Below are 17,350 nucleotides of genomic sequence, written 5' to 3'. Positions count from 1 at the left end.
ACAGGATACTCTTATGAACTTAAGACAAACCCCATTATTATAGAGATTATATAGGTGTTCGGGCAGGGTTCAGCAGCCGCGCGTCAGCTGCGAATAAGCCTCAAATTTAGCCCCGTTGAATTTTTTTTTGAAAAGCGAAATTGCTGTATTTTAGCCAGGTTTAGACTTCCAGCTGATATTTAAAATTGTAAAAAAGTTGATTTCCCTGTCGCTTACAGGCGGCAGACGCGGGAATGCCGAGCCCTGGGTTTAAGTTATGTTAAGTTGACAGTATACTCTTAAACAGTTAGAGCAAAGATTTAAAAATAACAGCCAATGCAAATCAAATAAAAGTTTTTGAGCCAAAAATAAGATAACGTGGTTAAAAGATTTGGGTACCAGTGTAATTTACAGTCCAATGTCCCATCCCTCCTGACAAATTTGCCAAAAAGTCAAAAAGAGTGTCATTCAATACATAACTACTTGGATGTTGCACCAGATTTACATGTACTCTACGAAAGTGATACTCTTAGCTGGCTAAAAATGCCCTTCCTTCCCATCCACGCCCAGACCCCATCCCCTCCCCCTGTACTAAATGAACAGAGTGACCAATAAATGATGTCCATATTATCAACCTTAATCGTTGACAAATTTTCCCTTGTCAATATATCCACGTATTATATATCCATTAGAGTGTCCAATATTAGATTTAAGCACTGGAAATAATAATACAGAAGATGTAAATGGAGTAAACCACAAGCTTAGAATCAAACTTTATAATGAGAAACAGAAACAAACAGACGGATTTATTTCTACTTCACCTACAGGCGAAGAAAATATATACTTAAAGAATAGAAAAACAAGGATGACAACATCCATGAAAGCGAAGCACTGAAACGGTAGGACAAACGAATATTACACTTATATAGTGTCAGAACTAAATAATCAGAATACAAGTCGAAGCAAACTTGTAAATAAATTTGTTGAAAAACTGCTTGATACAGGATAATGTTTATGGACATACTTATATTTTTAGGACTTGATTATAGAGTTGCTTCGCTTATAACATTATACTTTGTTGTCTAAGGAATCAATATACCAAAAATCAGATTAATCGGATGATTAGATCACATAAAAGTTTGTTGTTAAAAAAGTAAAAAAATCAACATGTTTATTTTATATAATTTTATATTTTCTTCTGAAGGCAAACAAACCTCACCAAAGCACCGTGTTGGAAGTCCTATTGGCAAACTATTCAACTTTTCCATTGAATCAAGCTATGAAGAAAAAGAAGAAGAAATATTTCTAAACATGGAAAAGGAAAACATTCCTATTATTCCAACTGTTAAACTATGCTTTGAGGACTCTAATAGTGACATAGTTACCTCTAACGGCAACCCCAAAATACACCACAATGAAAAATCAACAGAAAGTACAATAGGTAAAGATAACTCTGTTGAATTGATAGAATTCAATAGCTTGGATTATAGTACAAAATTAAACACATCAAACCATGCAAATAATTCTAATGAACCTAAAATGAATGGTAATTATGTTAATGATACTAAAGTAGAGCTAGACTCCTGTGATACTTCTTTCCACCAACCTTTTCAAACTATTGACTCCTTAAATGAAACAAAACATTACTCAAAAACAGATGAAAATACACTTGAAAATGGTTTCCATACGCCCAAAGAAAATCATGATAATTTTTCTGTCGTTGATGAGACAAAACCTGATAGCAATAAAACAAATGGGCTTAAATATGACAATAATGATGAAAACTCTGAGGATAATCATGATAAATCAATTGATACTCCTGAACAATTTACTGATAATAATTGTGACACAAACAGCACTAACATTGAAACAGCTCTTATTATGCAAAGAAAGAAAACGGCGGAAGCTCGGAGAAATTTCTTTAGGGAAAGCAAAAATCTTCATGAAAATGGACTTAATATGATGGAGTAATTGCAGTGTTATTTTTACCGGTGCTTTTCCACAAGAGGCCGGTTGAGCACTAATAACCCCTCCAACCCCCCTCTATTTTCAAAAACCCTGAAGGGAACTATATCTAAAGTGCCCTAAACCTGCAGGGCTATCCTCTGCCTTATATAACCTAACCTGACCTAGGGTAATAAACAAACAATTGAAAAACTCGCACACTTTTTTCAATTTATTCTAAATTAAGGGGGTGGGGGTTATTAGTGCTCAAGTTGGTACTTTGTGTGAACGTACCTTTTTACTATTTGAACCCTGATATTACATTATGATTAACTATAATATAATAGATATATTTATTTAGAACAGTTAGATACAAAAATGGCATAATGTATATTGTGAAACGGTCATATTTTTAGTAGGCCTTAATGTTGGCTTCTAAGAATTATTGAAACAATTATGATTGAAATTAATATAAAAAAAAACTATTTAAATCATACAAATATATATTTTATATGTGTGTATTGTGTAAAATAATAGATTAGTAATCCATTACACAGCAATCTATTCTTGTACCTAACTGTAGAACCTGATTATTAAGTGTCTTACATATTTAAGCAATTTTGTACCCTTTTTAATATTAAGGTATTTTCAATCATATTTCATTTTATCATTATATAAAAACGCAATAACTGAAAAAGCACAGTTGAAACCTTTTTGACTTAAAATATAAATATTTTGTTGTATGTGAAGCAATTCTATGAATAGGGTATGCATTTCGTTACGTCAAATTATCACTTTTGACTCAATCGTTTTAGTAGTTATTAATATCTTAAGCTACAGACAATAAAACCGTACCACTTTATACAATAGGCCCTAAAAGACAGTCCTAGCTTTATTTTGATGATTTGTTTCTGATTTAGGCGCTGCGAATGAATAAATTTTACATTCTTATTTAAAGCCAAGCTTTTTTAAATTTAGGGTTGGTCCGTTCGTCCGCAACGGATAGCTTTTATTGTTAATTAAGGCATGTAAGAATTGCCATATCGATTTTAAACTTGGAATGTTGATTCCTTTAAGAGTTATAAACATTTTAGACAGCGCAGCAACTCTATAGTTATCAGAAAGTCAGTGTGTCCTATTTAAACATATGATATCATTCCTATAAACATATATATGAGTACTAAGTATGTCCATATGAAAAATTCTGCAGTAGAGGGGCAAAGTGACTCAAAAATCAGCCATGTGACGTCTTAAAAGTGAGTGATTATCCATCTCTCTTATAGGGGTTTTCGTTCCCACTTCTACTCTCATCTCTCTCATTTTTATGACGTCAGATGGCTGATTTTTGAGTCATTTTGTCTCACTACCATTCTACATTTATATAACTTTGGTAGTGATGTATTTTTTAAAAGGTGAATATTAAATGCGTTTTTACCCTATATTTCTTAATGATTGTTTTTCCTACCCTAATTTTAGAGCTTCGCTACTTACGGATGTTGTCATCCTTGTTTATTATAAACTTGATGTGAATTCTTTCTGAAATCAGAATTATGCAATAATAATAAAAATATTGTTGTTTTCTTGAATATTATTTAGAATTGTTGTATCTATCTATAGAGAATAAATGTTTATTTGTTTAATTCAAATTTTATTTCTATAATTAGCTGGATGTGTGTCTGTTTGACTGTTGATCTTATATAGTGTGTTTTTTATGAGAACTTTTTTGAAAGCAATTTTACCCCACTTATAGTTATCAGATTTAATCATTAATGGCATTATAAGATGGTATAACAAATGCGTTGATGAGGTCTAAAATGCATAAAGTTGTATAATTACGGTTTTTAAGTCATAATATTTTCAAGAATTTTGTTTGTTCCTTAAAAGTCTCAGTTTGTTTAGAGCAAATCTATCTAACAGACATAGAATAAACATAGAGTAGAAGTAGGGTTGGGCCGGATACTTTTTTGGTCGGAGACCGGATATCGGATATCCGGTATCCGGCCGGACATCTATCCAAGGGCGGATGTCCGGCAAATAATCGGATATCTGGCCGGATAACCGGATATCAACCATTAGAAATCAGCCGGACATCTGGTATCCGGCCAAACAGGATATCCGTCACAACCCTAAGTAGAAGGACCAATTATAAAAAACTATGTTAAATACATAAAAATATATTTACATGATTAAAATACTTTAGTAAAAAGAACATTATAGATATGATTTGACAAGCCTTTGTTCTTTATTCAGACCTTTGAATATATTTATCATTATCAACATGCAAATTGTGTTCTTTAAAAATTCCTTTCCCTTACTCTGTTGATTTGTATGCAACATAAACTCTCACTGTAGGTTATAATCTGTAGTTTTTAAGAGTTTTTTCTCGTGTTGCATAATAGCCATAAACTAACTTTTTTTTATGTTAGGTAAGATTGGGTTCGGTAATTGTTAGGAACCCGCAAAGTTAGAGCCCCCCGCAGTGGTTAAGAATATGTCTGCTTATTCAAAACTGTTAGATAGTTTATCTATACACTTTAACAATTTCTTAGCTGTTTTTGATTAGATTTAGATAGTCTGAAGCTGGCTTACCTTTTTTACTACTAGCGTTTTCGCCCCTAGCCTCTAGGGGCTTTGCCCCAAGAAATGATCAAAAAAATTTTGGCGAAATTCGTAAAAGGACCAAGGAAATCTTCAGCAAAAAAAGGGGGGGATTTTTTTTGGGAGGGGGGGTTGGGGGTGTCCCACCACCTAAGAAAATAGCCTAAAACCACCAAAGGACCAATAGGTATATTCTCTGAAGAGTAGAATTCGATCGGTTCAGTGGTTACCGAGATCTTAAGGGACGGACAGACAGACATCATTCTACTTTGTATTATAGATATTTCAAAAATTAACTAATTTCTTTGTTATTTACTTAATGTTAAAAATGTTTACTTTTAAAGTCATGTTAATATTAATTTTTTTGTATAGAACATTAGTTCGTACATAAAATAAATGTCCAATGAGTATTAAACAATTTGCATAACTTTTTGTTTCACCATTGCATGTGTAATGACTGTACGTGGTCTTGCTTTAATCTTTTAATTATCTTCAGTTCAATATTCTTCTTCTATTCATAGTTTCATATTTCTATTAACTTAAGTGTTTCTAAAAAGTACATACAACATATGTGTTACATAATGTACGTGTAAAATTAAGTAAAAAGTGATTCTCGAATTAGAATTAAATTAAGTTTTTAATTTGTTATTACATTAAATTTTGTACTTTTAACATAGTTTTTGCTGCATATCTACTATAGAATTGTGCGATTGTCAGTCAAATTTTGACTGTCACCTCCTTGTAAATTGACTTAGAGACGTTTAAAATGGTTCCAACTGCTGATTTGTCAGATGCGTGATAATAATAATTAAATTCCTTGGCTCGAAACAGACGCAACGCACTGCCTTGTACAATAAGGACATTCAAACAAAGGCCGTGCAATTAAAGGGTTGGTTGTCTGAATGACATTTGACCATATAATCATGCACAAATTAAGCAAGACACACAAAAATTAGACCTCTTAATGTAAACCACATTCTCTATGAAATAACAAGCGCCTACGCCCCCTAGAAGCCTCAAGGGCACTTAAGGTAGGATGGGGAAAAGTAGAACTCATCCTATTTTAGATTTGTGTTCAAAAGTGTAAAAAAAATAGTTTAAAACCTTCCCAGGGCCTGTAAGAAGCTTCACTGTAAAGGAGAACAATTTCGGTTCAGCAGTTAGCGAGATCCTTCAGGACAGACAAAAAACGCTTACTACTTTATATAATAGGATAGGCCATTAAAAATTAAGGTATTGTTTAGTTATTTGTAAACTGTACCTGCCAAGATTAAAATTTCGCATGAATAAAAATTTATCCATGTTCTTACTATGCAATTATTTTAAAATGTTGTTAACCTATAAACATAATTGACCTTGTTGAAATATTTTATTTAAAATATAGTTTTGTTGAAAATTGAAAATAGTTATATGACGAATATTCTCAACATATGATATTCTTATTAGAAGTCAAGTTTCTATTCTGATAATGGATGTATGTAGAATAAACGTGGATGTTATGACAGGGGGGGGGGAATTGTTATTAATTTAGCTTGTCAACATGGAACTCATTTATTGGGGATGGTGTTAAGGGGGTAATCGTTATTTTAGCCCGCTGCGTTTTTCACTTTATTGGAAAACGTGAAAATCGGGTGTAAGATCATTATTCTAATTCAGTGAACTTTATCTAAACAAGGATGACAACACAACATCCATAAAAGCGAAGCACTGAAACGGTAGGACAAACGGACATTAACATTTGTATAGTGTCAGAACTGAATAAACAGAATATAAATGTATAAGAGTCGAACCAAAATTGTAAGTAAATTTGTTGAAAAACTGCTGGATACAGGATAATGTTTATGGACATACTTACATTTTTAGGACTTGTTTATAGAGTTGCTTCGCTTATAACATTATACTTTGTTGTCCCAGGAATCAGTATACCAAAAATCAGATCAATCGCATGATTAGATCACATGAAATTTTGTTGTTAAAAAAGTAAAAAAATCGACATGTTTAAAATGGACGTACGGACATTCTGATAATGATTATAGAGTTGCTACGCTTTCTAAATCGTACCTAACTACTAAAGGAATCACCATGCAAAGTTTAAAACCGATAGGATAATTTAAACATGCCTAAATTAACAAAAAAAAGCTATCCGTTACGGACGAACGGACGGACGTACGGACGGACCTACCCTAAATATAGAAAAGCCCCCCCCTTGAAAAAATTGTAATGATGCAATGGTATTACTTTTTAAATTCTACAAATGTCAAATCCTTGACATAACAGTTATTTGCCTGGAATCATAATTATCTATAATACAAAATAGAACGATGTCTGTCCGTCTGTCTGAAGCTTATCGCTGGGTAACAGCTGGACCGATTTAGGTAGTTGATGGTTCTGCGGTGGTTTTAAGCTATTTTCTTTGGAATAGGACTCCGCTAATGCCCCTATAATTGTTTATCCTCCCCCCACACATACAAAATTGGGGCAAAGCTTCCCAAACAAGTTTCTAACCGAATTTTTTCACAACCAAAATATCAAATAGTAGCCAAAAAATCTTTACCTAAAAAATCCATTTTCAACCTTCCAATGGTTTTAGATTTAAAATTTTAAAAAAAATCTATTTTTGGAGGGGATTTTTTTTTGGGGGGGGGGATTAGTCGACCCTCCAAGATTATAGTTATAAACCTTCCCGGGACCTATGAGAAGCTACATTGTAAAGGAGAACCTGATCGGTACAGCAGTTAGCGAGATCCTTCGGTACAAACAAACAGACAGACAGACATCGTTCTACTTTGAATTATAGATATTCACATTAAGCCTAATTAAATTTCTTGTTATTATAACTAATTGGTATGAAATATGATCTTTTACAACCAAAATAAAACAATCTTTTTATTTTCTCTCCGTGGTCATTTAGATTTTAAATTATTATTTCAGTTTTAATTTAAACATTTTATAATGATGATTAACTTTTGGGATCTACTGCAGTTCACGGTAAAATATTGCTGGTAACGAATATTGCCAAAAATCTATGAATTTTAAAGGCTGCTAGCTGCCAAACGGCTGAACGTACAGATCATGCCCGCACACTGGTTTAAGCGGCATAATCTGGAATAGCCATGAATCAATAATGCATAATTATCTCGCAGTGCAGAGAAATGCGCAAAAAAAGGCCTATTTTACGCGTTTTTTCTTCAGTGAAGCTTACCCTGTGCATCATTGGATCTTGGCTATTCCAGATTATTTGTGGGTCTTCTTATACCACTTAAAATGGTGTGCGGGTATGATCTGTACGTTCAGCCGTTTGGCAGCCTGCAGCCTTTAAAATTCATAAATTTTTGGCAATATTCGTTACCAGCAATATTTTACCGTGAACTGCAGTAGATCCAACTTTTGTATCTTATCTATATGTTTAATGTAATTAATTCTTGTGCTTGGTTTGAAACTTAAGACCTCTAAAACTGTTTGACATTTTCAAAGCTTTGCTTTTCTATATTTATGGTCTGTCCGTCCGTCCGTACCGGATAGTTCTAATCGTTAATTGAGGCATATTGGAATTATCCTATTGATTTTAAACTTAATTAGCACAATGAATCCTGTAACAGTTTACAAAGCGCAGCAACTCTATAATTATTACCATAAAGTCTGTATGTTTATTCTTAACATAATGATTTATTATCAGTATTTTTTTATAAAATTTTGTATAACATAATAAGCATATTACAACAATGTTGAATCCTAGGACGATTTGGCATAATGTTATAAGCGAAGTATCTCTATAATCAAGTCCTGTAAGTATGCTAAGCTAATGTAAAATAACCTATATTTAAGAAATTCTGGTATAGATTTATTTTCATTCACACAAATGAATAAATTAAAAATTAAATACCTTAGTAATCTATAATTATTAATGTTTGTATGTCTGATTGCCTATTTTTGAGCTTTATTTTCTAGATGATGTCATTCTTGTATCTATTGTTCTGACCTAAAGGGTGTGCAAAAAAATGCGGACATTTTTAAAATTAGAATTGCACGGCTTGTGTTAATAGTAGAAAAATACTACGCATAGGAACCGTTCTTGTATTTCCAAAAAATACAGTTCATAGCGGTTCTAATGGTATGCGTAACATTTTTCTACTATGAACACAAGCCGCGCAATTTGAAATTTAAAAATGTAGGCATCTCGTTTTGCAAAATATCTTCTCTAATTTTTAGTTATATTTTAAAATTTACTCGCAAGTCAAGTTTTACATCAGTTGGGACATTTTAACACGTAGCTTACCTTAGCAGAGGAATCGTTTATATATTTCCAAAAAATAGACTTTTTCACGGTTCTAACGGTATATGCAACATTTTTCTACTATTAACACAAGCCGCGCAATTTTAATTTTAAAAATGTCCGCATTTTTTTTGCACACCCTTTATCTCTTAGAGTAGTTAGTTATTGCTTAAAGATCCATGAAATGGTTGAACTAGGTTTTCAGTGAATATATGATATTTACAGGATAAAATCATCATAATACAAGAAAATGACTTGAAAATCACAGGGTATGATTAGTTTGTATCTTTACATTACTCTAGGTTAGGTTAGGTTAATTATATTGGGCATTGTGTAATGGTAACTCTGCAGGGATAGTTCAGCTAAAGTAGAATAAAACAACCCTTCCCTTATATTCAATTTTAAAAATATGGGAAGATTTCAGAGCACCCAGAGGGGCTGCTATTTAGCCAATTAATTCCATTTGAAATTGCCGAAAATTAAAGACTGTTCAGTTTTGAGCAAGACGATTGCTGTGACGTCATATAAAAAAGGAAGGGGGGAAGAAAATCTCTTCCCTTTTCTCCCATCTCTTTTAAAGAGATTTTCTTCCCCCCTTCCCTTTTTCTTTCCCGAAACGTATATGACGTCACTGGAATCGTCTTGCTCAAAACTGGACAGTTTGGGGTTTGTCAAAATTAAATATTTTGTTGGAGTAAAACATGTTTTTTGATGTAACTGAAAGGGAAGTGGGTAAGAAGGGGTAGAAAAAAAGGAAGACGGTTAAGGGGAAATTTTCGCTTAGATTTGTTTGTCAGAATCACATTCCCTTTTCCCTGAGAACACCAAAAATATAAAATAATATTTTTAATTAGTTTTCAGAGCAACAGATAAATAATGAGAGGTGTAGGCGTGCTGGTTATTGTGGCACTGACGTACATCACCTATTGCACAGCGTACATTGCTCCATACATTCCTGCGGCAGGGTGATGCATTACAATGGATATAGAATATACTTGGATATTATGACTGACAGGGGAAAAATTGTCTTCAATTTAGGTTGCTAACATGGACATCATTTACGAGGGAAGGGGTTGGGGTAAAGAAAGTGGATGGGGGATGGGGGGTAGCGTTATTTTAGCCAGCTTCGAGCATTTCTTTAACAGAGTACATGAAAAACATCCAAGTAGTAATATATAGATCATTACACACTTTGGTCATTATTATCCTTGTCTTAATTATTTGGCAATGATAATTGTAAATGGCTATAAACACTTCAATGGCGTGCATAGCGATTTCTCAGTGGGTTGTTAAACCAATAAAGTGTAATAAAAATTGGAAAGGGGGCGTTGAAACTCCTATACGTCACCTACAAAACGCTAATGGGTCTAAGTTCTTTCCTTAATCTGCATAAATCATTGATGAATTTTAACATCTACTGCTATTAATTTTAGTTAATTAGAGTAAAACTCTTTAAATACTGATCAAATTTGATAGAAAATCAACTAACCTTCCTATCAATAATTCATTATTCTTGAGGTTGTGAAAAGAAAATGTTGAATACAAAAAGTGTAACAATTCAATGAGATTTGAATATAACCTCAGTGCAAATGCTAATTTTAAACGTATTTAATAAATAAATAATTAAATTAATAACATATTATCATACTAAAAATAAATGTTTGATAATCATTTAAGGACACAAAAGAAGCCACCTTGCAAAAAAAATATGAACTATTTTTTTTATATTTTAACCCTTTGTGGTGGATATTTTTTTATTCGGTAATAGATAGTTAGAATTAGGTAAAAAATCAAATAAAAAATTGAGGATTATTATTCCAGAAACTGAATATTAAGATATTTCTAATCCTTAATGCTAGAAGCTATAAGCGCTATTGCTACCAAAACAGAATTTAGTAAAACCATTATCAAAGTTGCATGAAAAAAGAACAGTAAATGTTATATTTAAAAAAGGAAGTTGGTAAAATTAATAAAATTATATGAAAGTAAAGAAAATAATAGTTTTAAAAATTACAAAACCTTGGAAACCAAAGTACATGTACGTTGTGACAAAAGACAGACAGACGAACATACCCATGCAATAGATAAAAAAACATTAAAATTGTAATGCATTTTCACTAAGGATAGATATTATTCATCACCAGAAGTAAGTCTTTTTAGTATCCTAGTATGATAAAGCAGTGAGGTGTGTTTGTCAGATTTACAAAGAGTTGCACAATTTTCAGGGAAGTATGGCTACAAGGCAACTCTTTGACTAATTTGGCAAGGAAATCATAACCAATGCTTAGATATATGGTCCTAAAATGTAATAAAGAAATGTTTGGTGGAATATACCCCTCCTACCCCTACTCCTCTTGGGACGTGCACCGAGAGGCTAAGATAATTGTATTTTCATTTCTTTTTTTATCTCTTTCCATGGTAAGCTGTAAACGCTCCGCTTAATCGCTACTTTTTATAAATATGTTATTAAATTCTGAAAAATTTTTTGATGTAAGAAATGATTATTTTTTTGTAGGTAAAATCTAATGAAAATCTTCTATCCTCTGGCGAAATTGAATATCAGGAAATCAAAAAACATTTCAATAATAAAGTAAAACATTTGTTTATAGGGCCGAGTCCTCAAATCTCGCCTTAAATCACGTCACAACTAAAGACCTTAACCAGTGTCTGCCACGTATTGAAAGTGACATAATAATGGGATTGTGACTAGAAAATTTTTGGACAATATTAATGGATTTAGATTATCATGTTCTCTAATAAAGTGACGCTCACATTTGGCCAAATTAAGCATAACCCCCATCCCCTTGCCTTCTACTGGATGAACGAACTGACCAATAAGAGATATCCGTGTTAGGAACCTAAATTGATGACAAGTATTCCCCTGTCAAAATATCGACATATATTATACAGGGTGTTTTTTTAATAGGACAAAAGTATTGCTTATTATAACCCACTTGCCATTGACAGAAATTAATAGTCTATATCTTAATATCTTTATTGTGTTGGGGCAAGAAAAAAATATTTAGCAATGTCAACAAATTATGCCTTAAAAACCGGGTTTTCCAAAGTACCTATTTTTGAAAGATTTTTGGATCATTTCCAATTTAAAGAGTGTGCAAATCTGCGTGCATTTTTAAAATCAAATTGCGCGGCTTGTGTTAATAGTAGAAAAATGTTACGCATACTGTTATAATTGTCATAAACTCTAGTTTTTGGAAATATATGTATCATATTCATGCTATATGTAGTATAGAAGCTACGTTGGAAAATGTCAGAAAGGTTGAAAAGTTTTAAGTAAGTTGGGACATTTTACCACGTAGCTCCTAAACTATGCGTAGCACAGGAATATTTCTTAAACACCCAAAAACTAGAGTTTATGACAATTCTAACGATATGCATAACAATTTTCTACTATTAACACAAGCCGCGCAATTTGAATTCTAAAAATATACGCATTTTTGCACACTCTTTAAATTGGTCATGATCCAAAAATCTTCCAAAAATAGGTACTTTTGAAATTTTAAGGCATAATTTGTTGAAAATCGCCAAGTATTTTTTTCTTATACAAATTGCCCCAACCCAATAAAGAAATTAAGATATATATTATTAATTTCTGTCAATGGCAAGTGGGTTATATTAAGCAATACTTTTGTTCTATCAAAAAAAAAACATCCTGTATAAATTAATTATAAATATAAGAAATTTCTTATACAAATAGAATGTAATATTGCACTTACAACAACCTGTCGATAATATGTCAGCAATGACAACTAAAATTATAAAGTAACATTAATTCTGATTTTTCAAGAATTAAATTATAATTTGATTTGACACTGCTAGGCTTTCATGAGTGGTGTAAACGGCGCCAAGGCAAGACTGGATGCTTTCAACAAGGATATGGACAACTATCTACACGCCTCGTAAGTTGATTATATAGTAGCTTTACCTAATTCTAAATAGAGAATACCTACACTATTAACTAGTGGACATAAACGATACTTGTTAGTCAGGTATAAGGTATAACCAACAAGCGAAATTAATCTAAAATAATAATTGGGGAGCAAATGGAGAGTTCGTCAATTTTAGGATGTGTTGCCCCTCAACGACAACTAAAAAAACATATAGGTTTTGTGATTTTTTTTGGAATTAATTTTGACTACCCATCCTCTAGCTTAGGTTTAGATATAGGACGAATGAAATGTTGTCTTCAATTTGGGCTTGTCGGACATGTAGTCTACTCTACCTTGTATATGGAAAATATTGTTAATTAATTGTTGCTGTGCTACATATGAATATAATATTTCTTGTGTTAAGATATGGTGGGTATAAAAAGGCTGACTACCCTGTGTATGGAAAATCCAAGGATGCATATGCTAAGAAAGAAGAAAAGGTATAATCAAAGAAGCGTAGCTAAACTTAAGCATGTCCGTACATCCGTCCGACAATTCAAAAAAATTTCCTTCATTTATCTATTACTAGCAGCTGTGCCTCTATTCCGTTATATTTCTATGATGATGTGATTAACTCTTTGAGAAGTTACGCGGCATGTGCACGCGTATCTTTAAAACTTAATTTTTAATAAGTTAGTTGCACCTAATCTAACCTAACCTAATATAACCTAACCTAACCTTGAATAACCTAATTAACCTAATAAAGCTTAAAATTTAATTTTTTCATTGATACGCACATGCGCACATCATACGCGGATGCGAACATCGGTACATCACATCATCACAGAAATATCACGGAACACCTCTAAACCTAAAATAGTCCCATGTCCTAAATCTAACAAAATTGGCTAGTTTGATAAATTTGATGCTTCCCTAAAATGAAGAACTCAATCGGTTCAGTAGGTAATGTAATCTTTAGCTATGCAAAAAATAACCGGGTATAGTCCCTTTCGTGGCAGCGCACCTTAAGGGGCGATTATTCGTATTTTTCACAGTAGCTTTTCTCCTATTTCTAGCCCCTGTGGGGGGCTGTAAACCTGCGGGGCCAATTGTCTAACCCTGTGGGGGCAATCAACCTAACCTAAAATAACATATAAAAAGCCATTTTAAAAATACGACGAATCACGCCTTAAGGGACGTTGCGACGAAAGGGACTATTCCCAAATAACCTTATTATATTATATGATCAGAAGAAATGTTCAGCCGTTTTAAGGCAGGTATAAGGTATAACCAACAAGTGAAATAAATCTAAAATAATAATTGGGGGGGCAAATTGAGAGGTCGTCAATTTTACGAAGTGTTGCCCCCCAACGACAGCTGAAAAACACATATAGGTTTCGTGATTTTTTCCCGAATTAATTTCGTTAATGGTATAAGCTGGTTTTAAGGTCATACACCAGTGGCGTGCGAAGCACTTTGTCTAGGGGGGGGGCATTTTGATTATATATACTAATTTTAAATAAAGGCGTTTTAAGGGGTGGGATTCCCTTCTCCCCACCCTGCAATGACCGAAGGGAAGGGAGCTAGAAAGCATCTTCGAAAAAAAATTACAGAATATAATTTAACCCCCCCCCCCCCCCACCACAAAACATTTTTTATGGGTGAAAGGGGATGTTATAAAATCTCAGCAGGAAGGATGAATAACCCCATTAAAAAAAAATTTTGGGGGGAGGAGATAAAAACACTCATTTTGGAAATAATTTACCAAAAATTAACCTAATATGTAAAACTGATTTTAAATATTTTTTTATTGTATGACAACAAGGATGACAACATCTTTAAGTAGCAAAGCACAAAAAATCATTAATAAGAATACAGACAAGTAGATTTAAAGAGCATCTGTTAAAATAAATATATATTTTAGGTAAAAAAAGTCACAAATCCTTTTTCCTGCATATTGTGTGATGACAGTCAAAGTAAATTACATACTGGATGCTCGAGACAGCAAGAAATTTTATTTTTTTTTATATTATAATCCACAAAAAAATTTATTGTACCATAAAAACCAAAGATATAAAGAACTATGTAAAAAATAAAAAAAATTACTTGTCCTTTTATCTACAGATATAAAAATCTCTTAGAAATATGGAAAATTTTGGGGTATAGTCTCTTTTGTCGCAACGCCTCTTAAGGGGCATTTCGTCGTAGCTTTTAATAGGTTATTCTAGGTTAAGTTAGGTCAGGTGATTTCCCCGCAGGGTTAGGCAATTGGCCCAGCAGGAGCTATAAATAGGTGAAAAGCTACTGTGAAAATACGACGAAATGCACCTTAAGAGGCAATGTCACAAAAGGGACTATACCCGAAATTTAAAAGATACAAAAATAGCCAAAAACGTCCTGAAAAGCAGTCCGACATCCATGAATTTTTAATAGCTAATTATACTCCATAATGATGGGAATGTTAACATTAAGTTTTAGCCTTCTATCTTTAATTGCAGTTGAAAAAATCACATTTCCCCCTTAGCATTATGTACTGACAGCCATAGTGAATTATAGAGAAGCTAAAAAGTTATATCAACATATCCTACCCTCTTTATATGGCACTTTAAAACTCTGTTAATTTTTCATTAAGTGGTGTTTCCAAGGATTTATAAGGGAGGTGCGTGAAGCGCACCTAAAAATATTTACTCCCCCTTTGAACTAAAATTAATTAAAGACAACAAGAGTGGCGTATTTTATCAAGTTAGGAATATAGAGTGTAGTTAGTTTTAAGGGTTTTTAATGAAAATTGCCATAAAAAAACATGTCTTTTTGTAAGGGTATGTAAACAAAAAAAATGATAAACTTATCCTGAAAATAATATGACATCATATATAGTTATTCATTTAGACAGACATACAGTGTTAAAAAGGCTTAGATAAATATCAACGCTGTTTCTTTTTTATATAAAATAACTTTTTGATTAAATATTTGTTGTTTACAAATGTTTTTATAGAAATAAAAACAAAATATACAATGCATGTGATAAAAAGCAGAAACCATTTGGAAGTGCGCGAAGCGCAATTTTTTTTTCTTCAAATATGCAGGGAAGGAGGGGTTTTTGGGCTATTTATTACACTAATCCCAAATAATTCATATAAAATTTTCTTATTCGTTGGCTAAACAACTTTGGGGACTTTAATGGAATTTTGATTGGTTGGTTAATATAGTCGAGTTTCCATACATTTCATCCACTAATTGTAATCTATATAAGGGGTAATTTTGTGTATCATCATTGGGGATGTACAAAATTTCTTTGGTAAAAAGTTTATATTATACCAAATAAAATACTTCCTATTACCTGGTTTGTTATGTTCAGTGAAAAAAGATTATAACCTAATTTCTACACTAATTAAAAAATTTGGTAAGGTTAAATGATTAGTAACTGTCTGTTTGGCGCGAAGCGCCAAAATTTTTTTTTGAGTATTTCTTGATCTTTCTTTTGGAAACTGGGATAGTTTTGCTTTTTGTAGGGTAGGGGGCAAAAAGGGGCATTTTTGTTGACCAGGGGGGGGCAAAATGGGGCATTTTTCAACATTTAGGGGGGGGCAGGGGGGGGCGGTGGCTAGGGGGGGGCAAAGGGGGGGGGGCGTTTTGGTCGCTAGGGGGGGGCGATTGCCCCAAATGCCCCCTTCGGTTCGCACGCCACTGTATACACCAACACGTATACAAATTTTATTAATAAAAAACCCAAAAGTAAGTCATAGAGTACTTATGCTCCAAATAAAATTTAACATTTTAGGCCTACCCCGCAGAAGAGAAGAAAAGTTATGAAGCACCCAAACCTGAACCCAAGAAAACATACAGAAAATAAAATATTTTTGCATTAAGATTTTATTTTGCTAAATTATCATTAAATAAACTTTAGGCTTTATTCTTTGCATCATTCAATTTTTGTACAAAGCAAATTGATGTCTGTCCAATCCCTCCGTTCTGTAAGGTCCAGTTAACCTCTAAACCGATTAAAATTGTGCTTTTAAAGGAATATACCTTCTGGTCCTTAGTATGGTTTTATGTTTTGTTTTTTTCCTGGAGAACGGTAGAAAATAAGTTGCCAGGAAGAAGCATTTTTAAAAGCGAAGCTTTTCTATAATTAGGGTCGGTCCGTCCGTCTGAGAGAGTTAGCCTTTTTTCGTTAATTTAGGCATGTTAGAATTGTCCTATCAATTTCAAACTTTGCATGGTGATTCCTTTAGTAGTTAGGTACGATTTAGAAAGCGTAGCAACTCTATAATCATTACAAGAATGTCCGTACGTCCATTTTAAACCTGTTGATTTTTTTTACTCTTTTAACAATAAAATGTTATGTGATCTCAAATTCAAATTGGGACAAACGATTGATCTGATTTTCGATATGTTGATTCCTGGGACAACAAAGTACAATCTTATAAGCAAAGCAACTCTTTAATCAAGCCCTAAAAATGTAAGTATGTCCATAAACATTATCCTGTATCTAGCAGTTTTTCAACAAATTTACTTATAATTTTGCTTCGACTCTTATATATTTATATTCTGATTATTCAGTTCTGACACTATACAAATGTTAATGTCCGTTTGTCCTACCGTTTCAGTGCTTCGCTTTTATGGATGTTGTCATCCTTGTTAAAACTCGATCCAGGAAAGTAAG

The 17,350-nt window shown here is 32.8% G+C and overlaps 2 protein-coding genes across 2 annotated transcripts; both read left to right on the top strand.

Moving 5' to 3' along the window:
* Positions 1-690: 690 nt before the first annotated feature.
* Positions 691-2,224, top strand: LOC145315050 (uncharacterized). Its single transcript, XM_080155104.1, has 2 exons — positions 691-806; positions 1,184-2,224. Exon 2 carries the CDS (start codon positions 1,291-1,293, stop codon positions 1,948-1,950), a length of 660 nt encoding a protein of 219 aa, XP_080011230.1. The 5' UTR covers positions 691-806; positions 1,184-1,290; the 3' UTR covers positions 1,951-2,224.
* Positions 2,225-9,637: 7,413 nt separating this feature from the next.
* Positions 9,638-16,597, top strand: LOC145315049 (uncharacterized). Its single transcript, XM_080155103.1, has 6 exons — positions 9,638-9,759; positions 10,922-10,940; positions 11,310-11,358; positions 12,636-12,714; positions 13,109-13,184; positions 16,466-16,597. The coding sequence occupies exons 1-6, from the start codon at positions 9,671-9,673 to the stop codon at positions 16,535-16,537; spliced, it is 384 nt and encodes a 127-aa protein (XP_080011229.1). The 5' UTR covers positions 9,638-9,670; the 3' UTR covers positions 16,538-16,597.
* The last annotated feature ends 753 nt before the right edge of the window (positions 16,598-17,350 follow it).

The sequence above is a fragment of the Acartia tonsa genome, chromosome 3, assembly GCF_053477335.1.
Source record: "Acartia tonsa isolate MP-2025a chromosome 3, ASM5347733v1, whole genome shotgun sequence".
Lineage (NCBI taxonomy): Eukaryota > Metazoa > Arthropoda > Copepoda > Calanoida > Acartiidae > Acartia > Acartia tonsa.
This window is presented reverse-complemented; position numbering and strand designations above follow the sequence as displayed.

What these genes read in the sequence shown, in the direction of transcription:
- LOC145315050 (XM_080155104.1), top strand. Translation starts at nt 1,291, where the DNA reads ATGGAAAAGGAAAACATTCCTATTATTCCAACTGTTAAACTATGCTTT.
- LOC145315049 (XM_080155103.1), top strand. Translation starts at nt 9,671, where the DNA reads ATGAGAGGTGTAGGCGTGCTGGTTATTGTGGCACTGACGTACATCACC. An exon ending in TGGCGAAATTGAATATCAGG is followed by an intron (nt 11,359 to 12,635) that starts AAATCAAAAAAC and finishes GACACTGCTAGG; the next exon opens with CTTTCATGAGTGGTGTAAAC. An exon ending in ATGCTAAGAAAGAAGAAAAG is followed by an intron (nt 13,185 to 16,465) that starts GTATAATCAAAG and finishes TTAACATTTTAG; the next exon opens with GCCTACCCCGCAGAAGAGAA.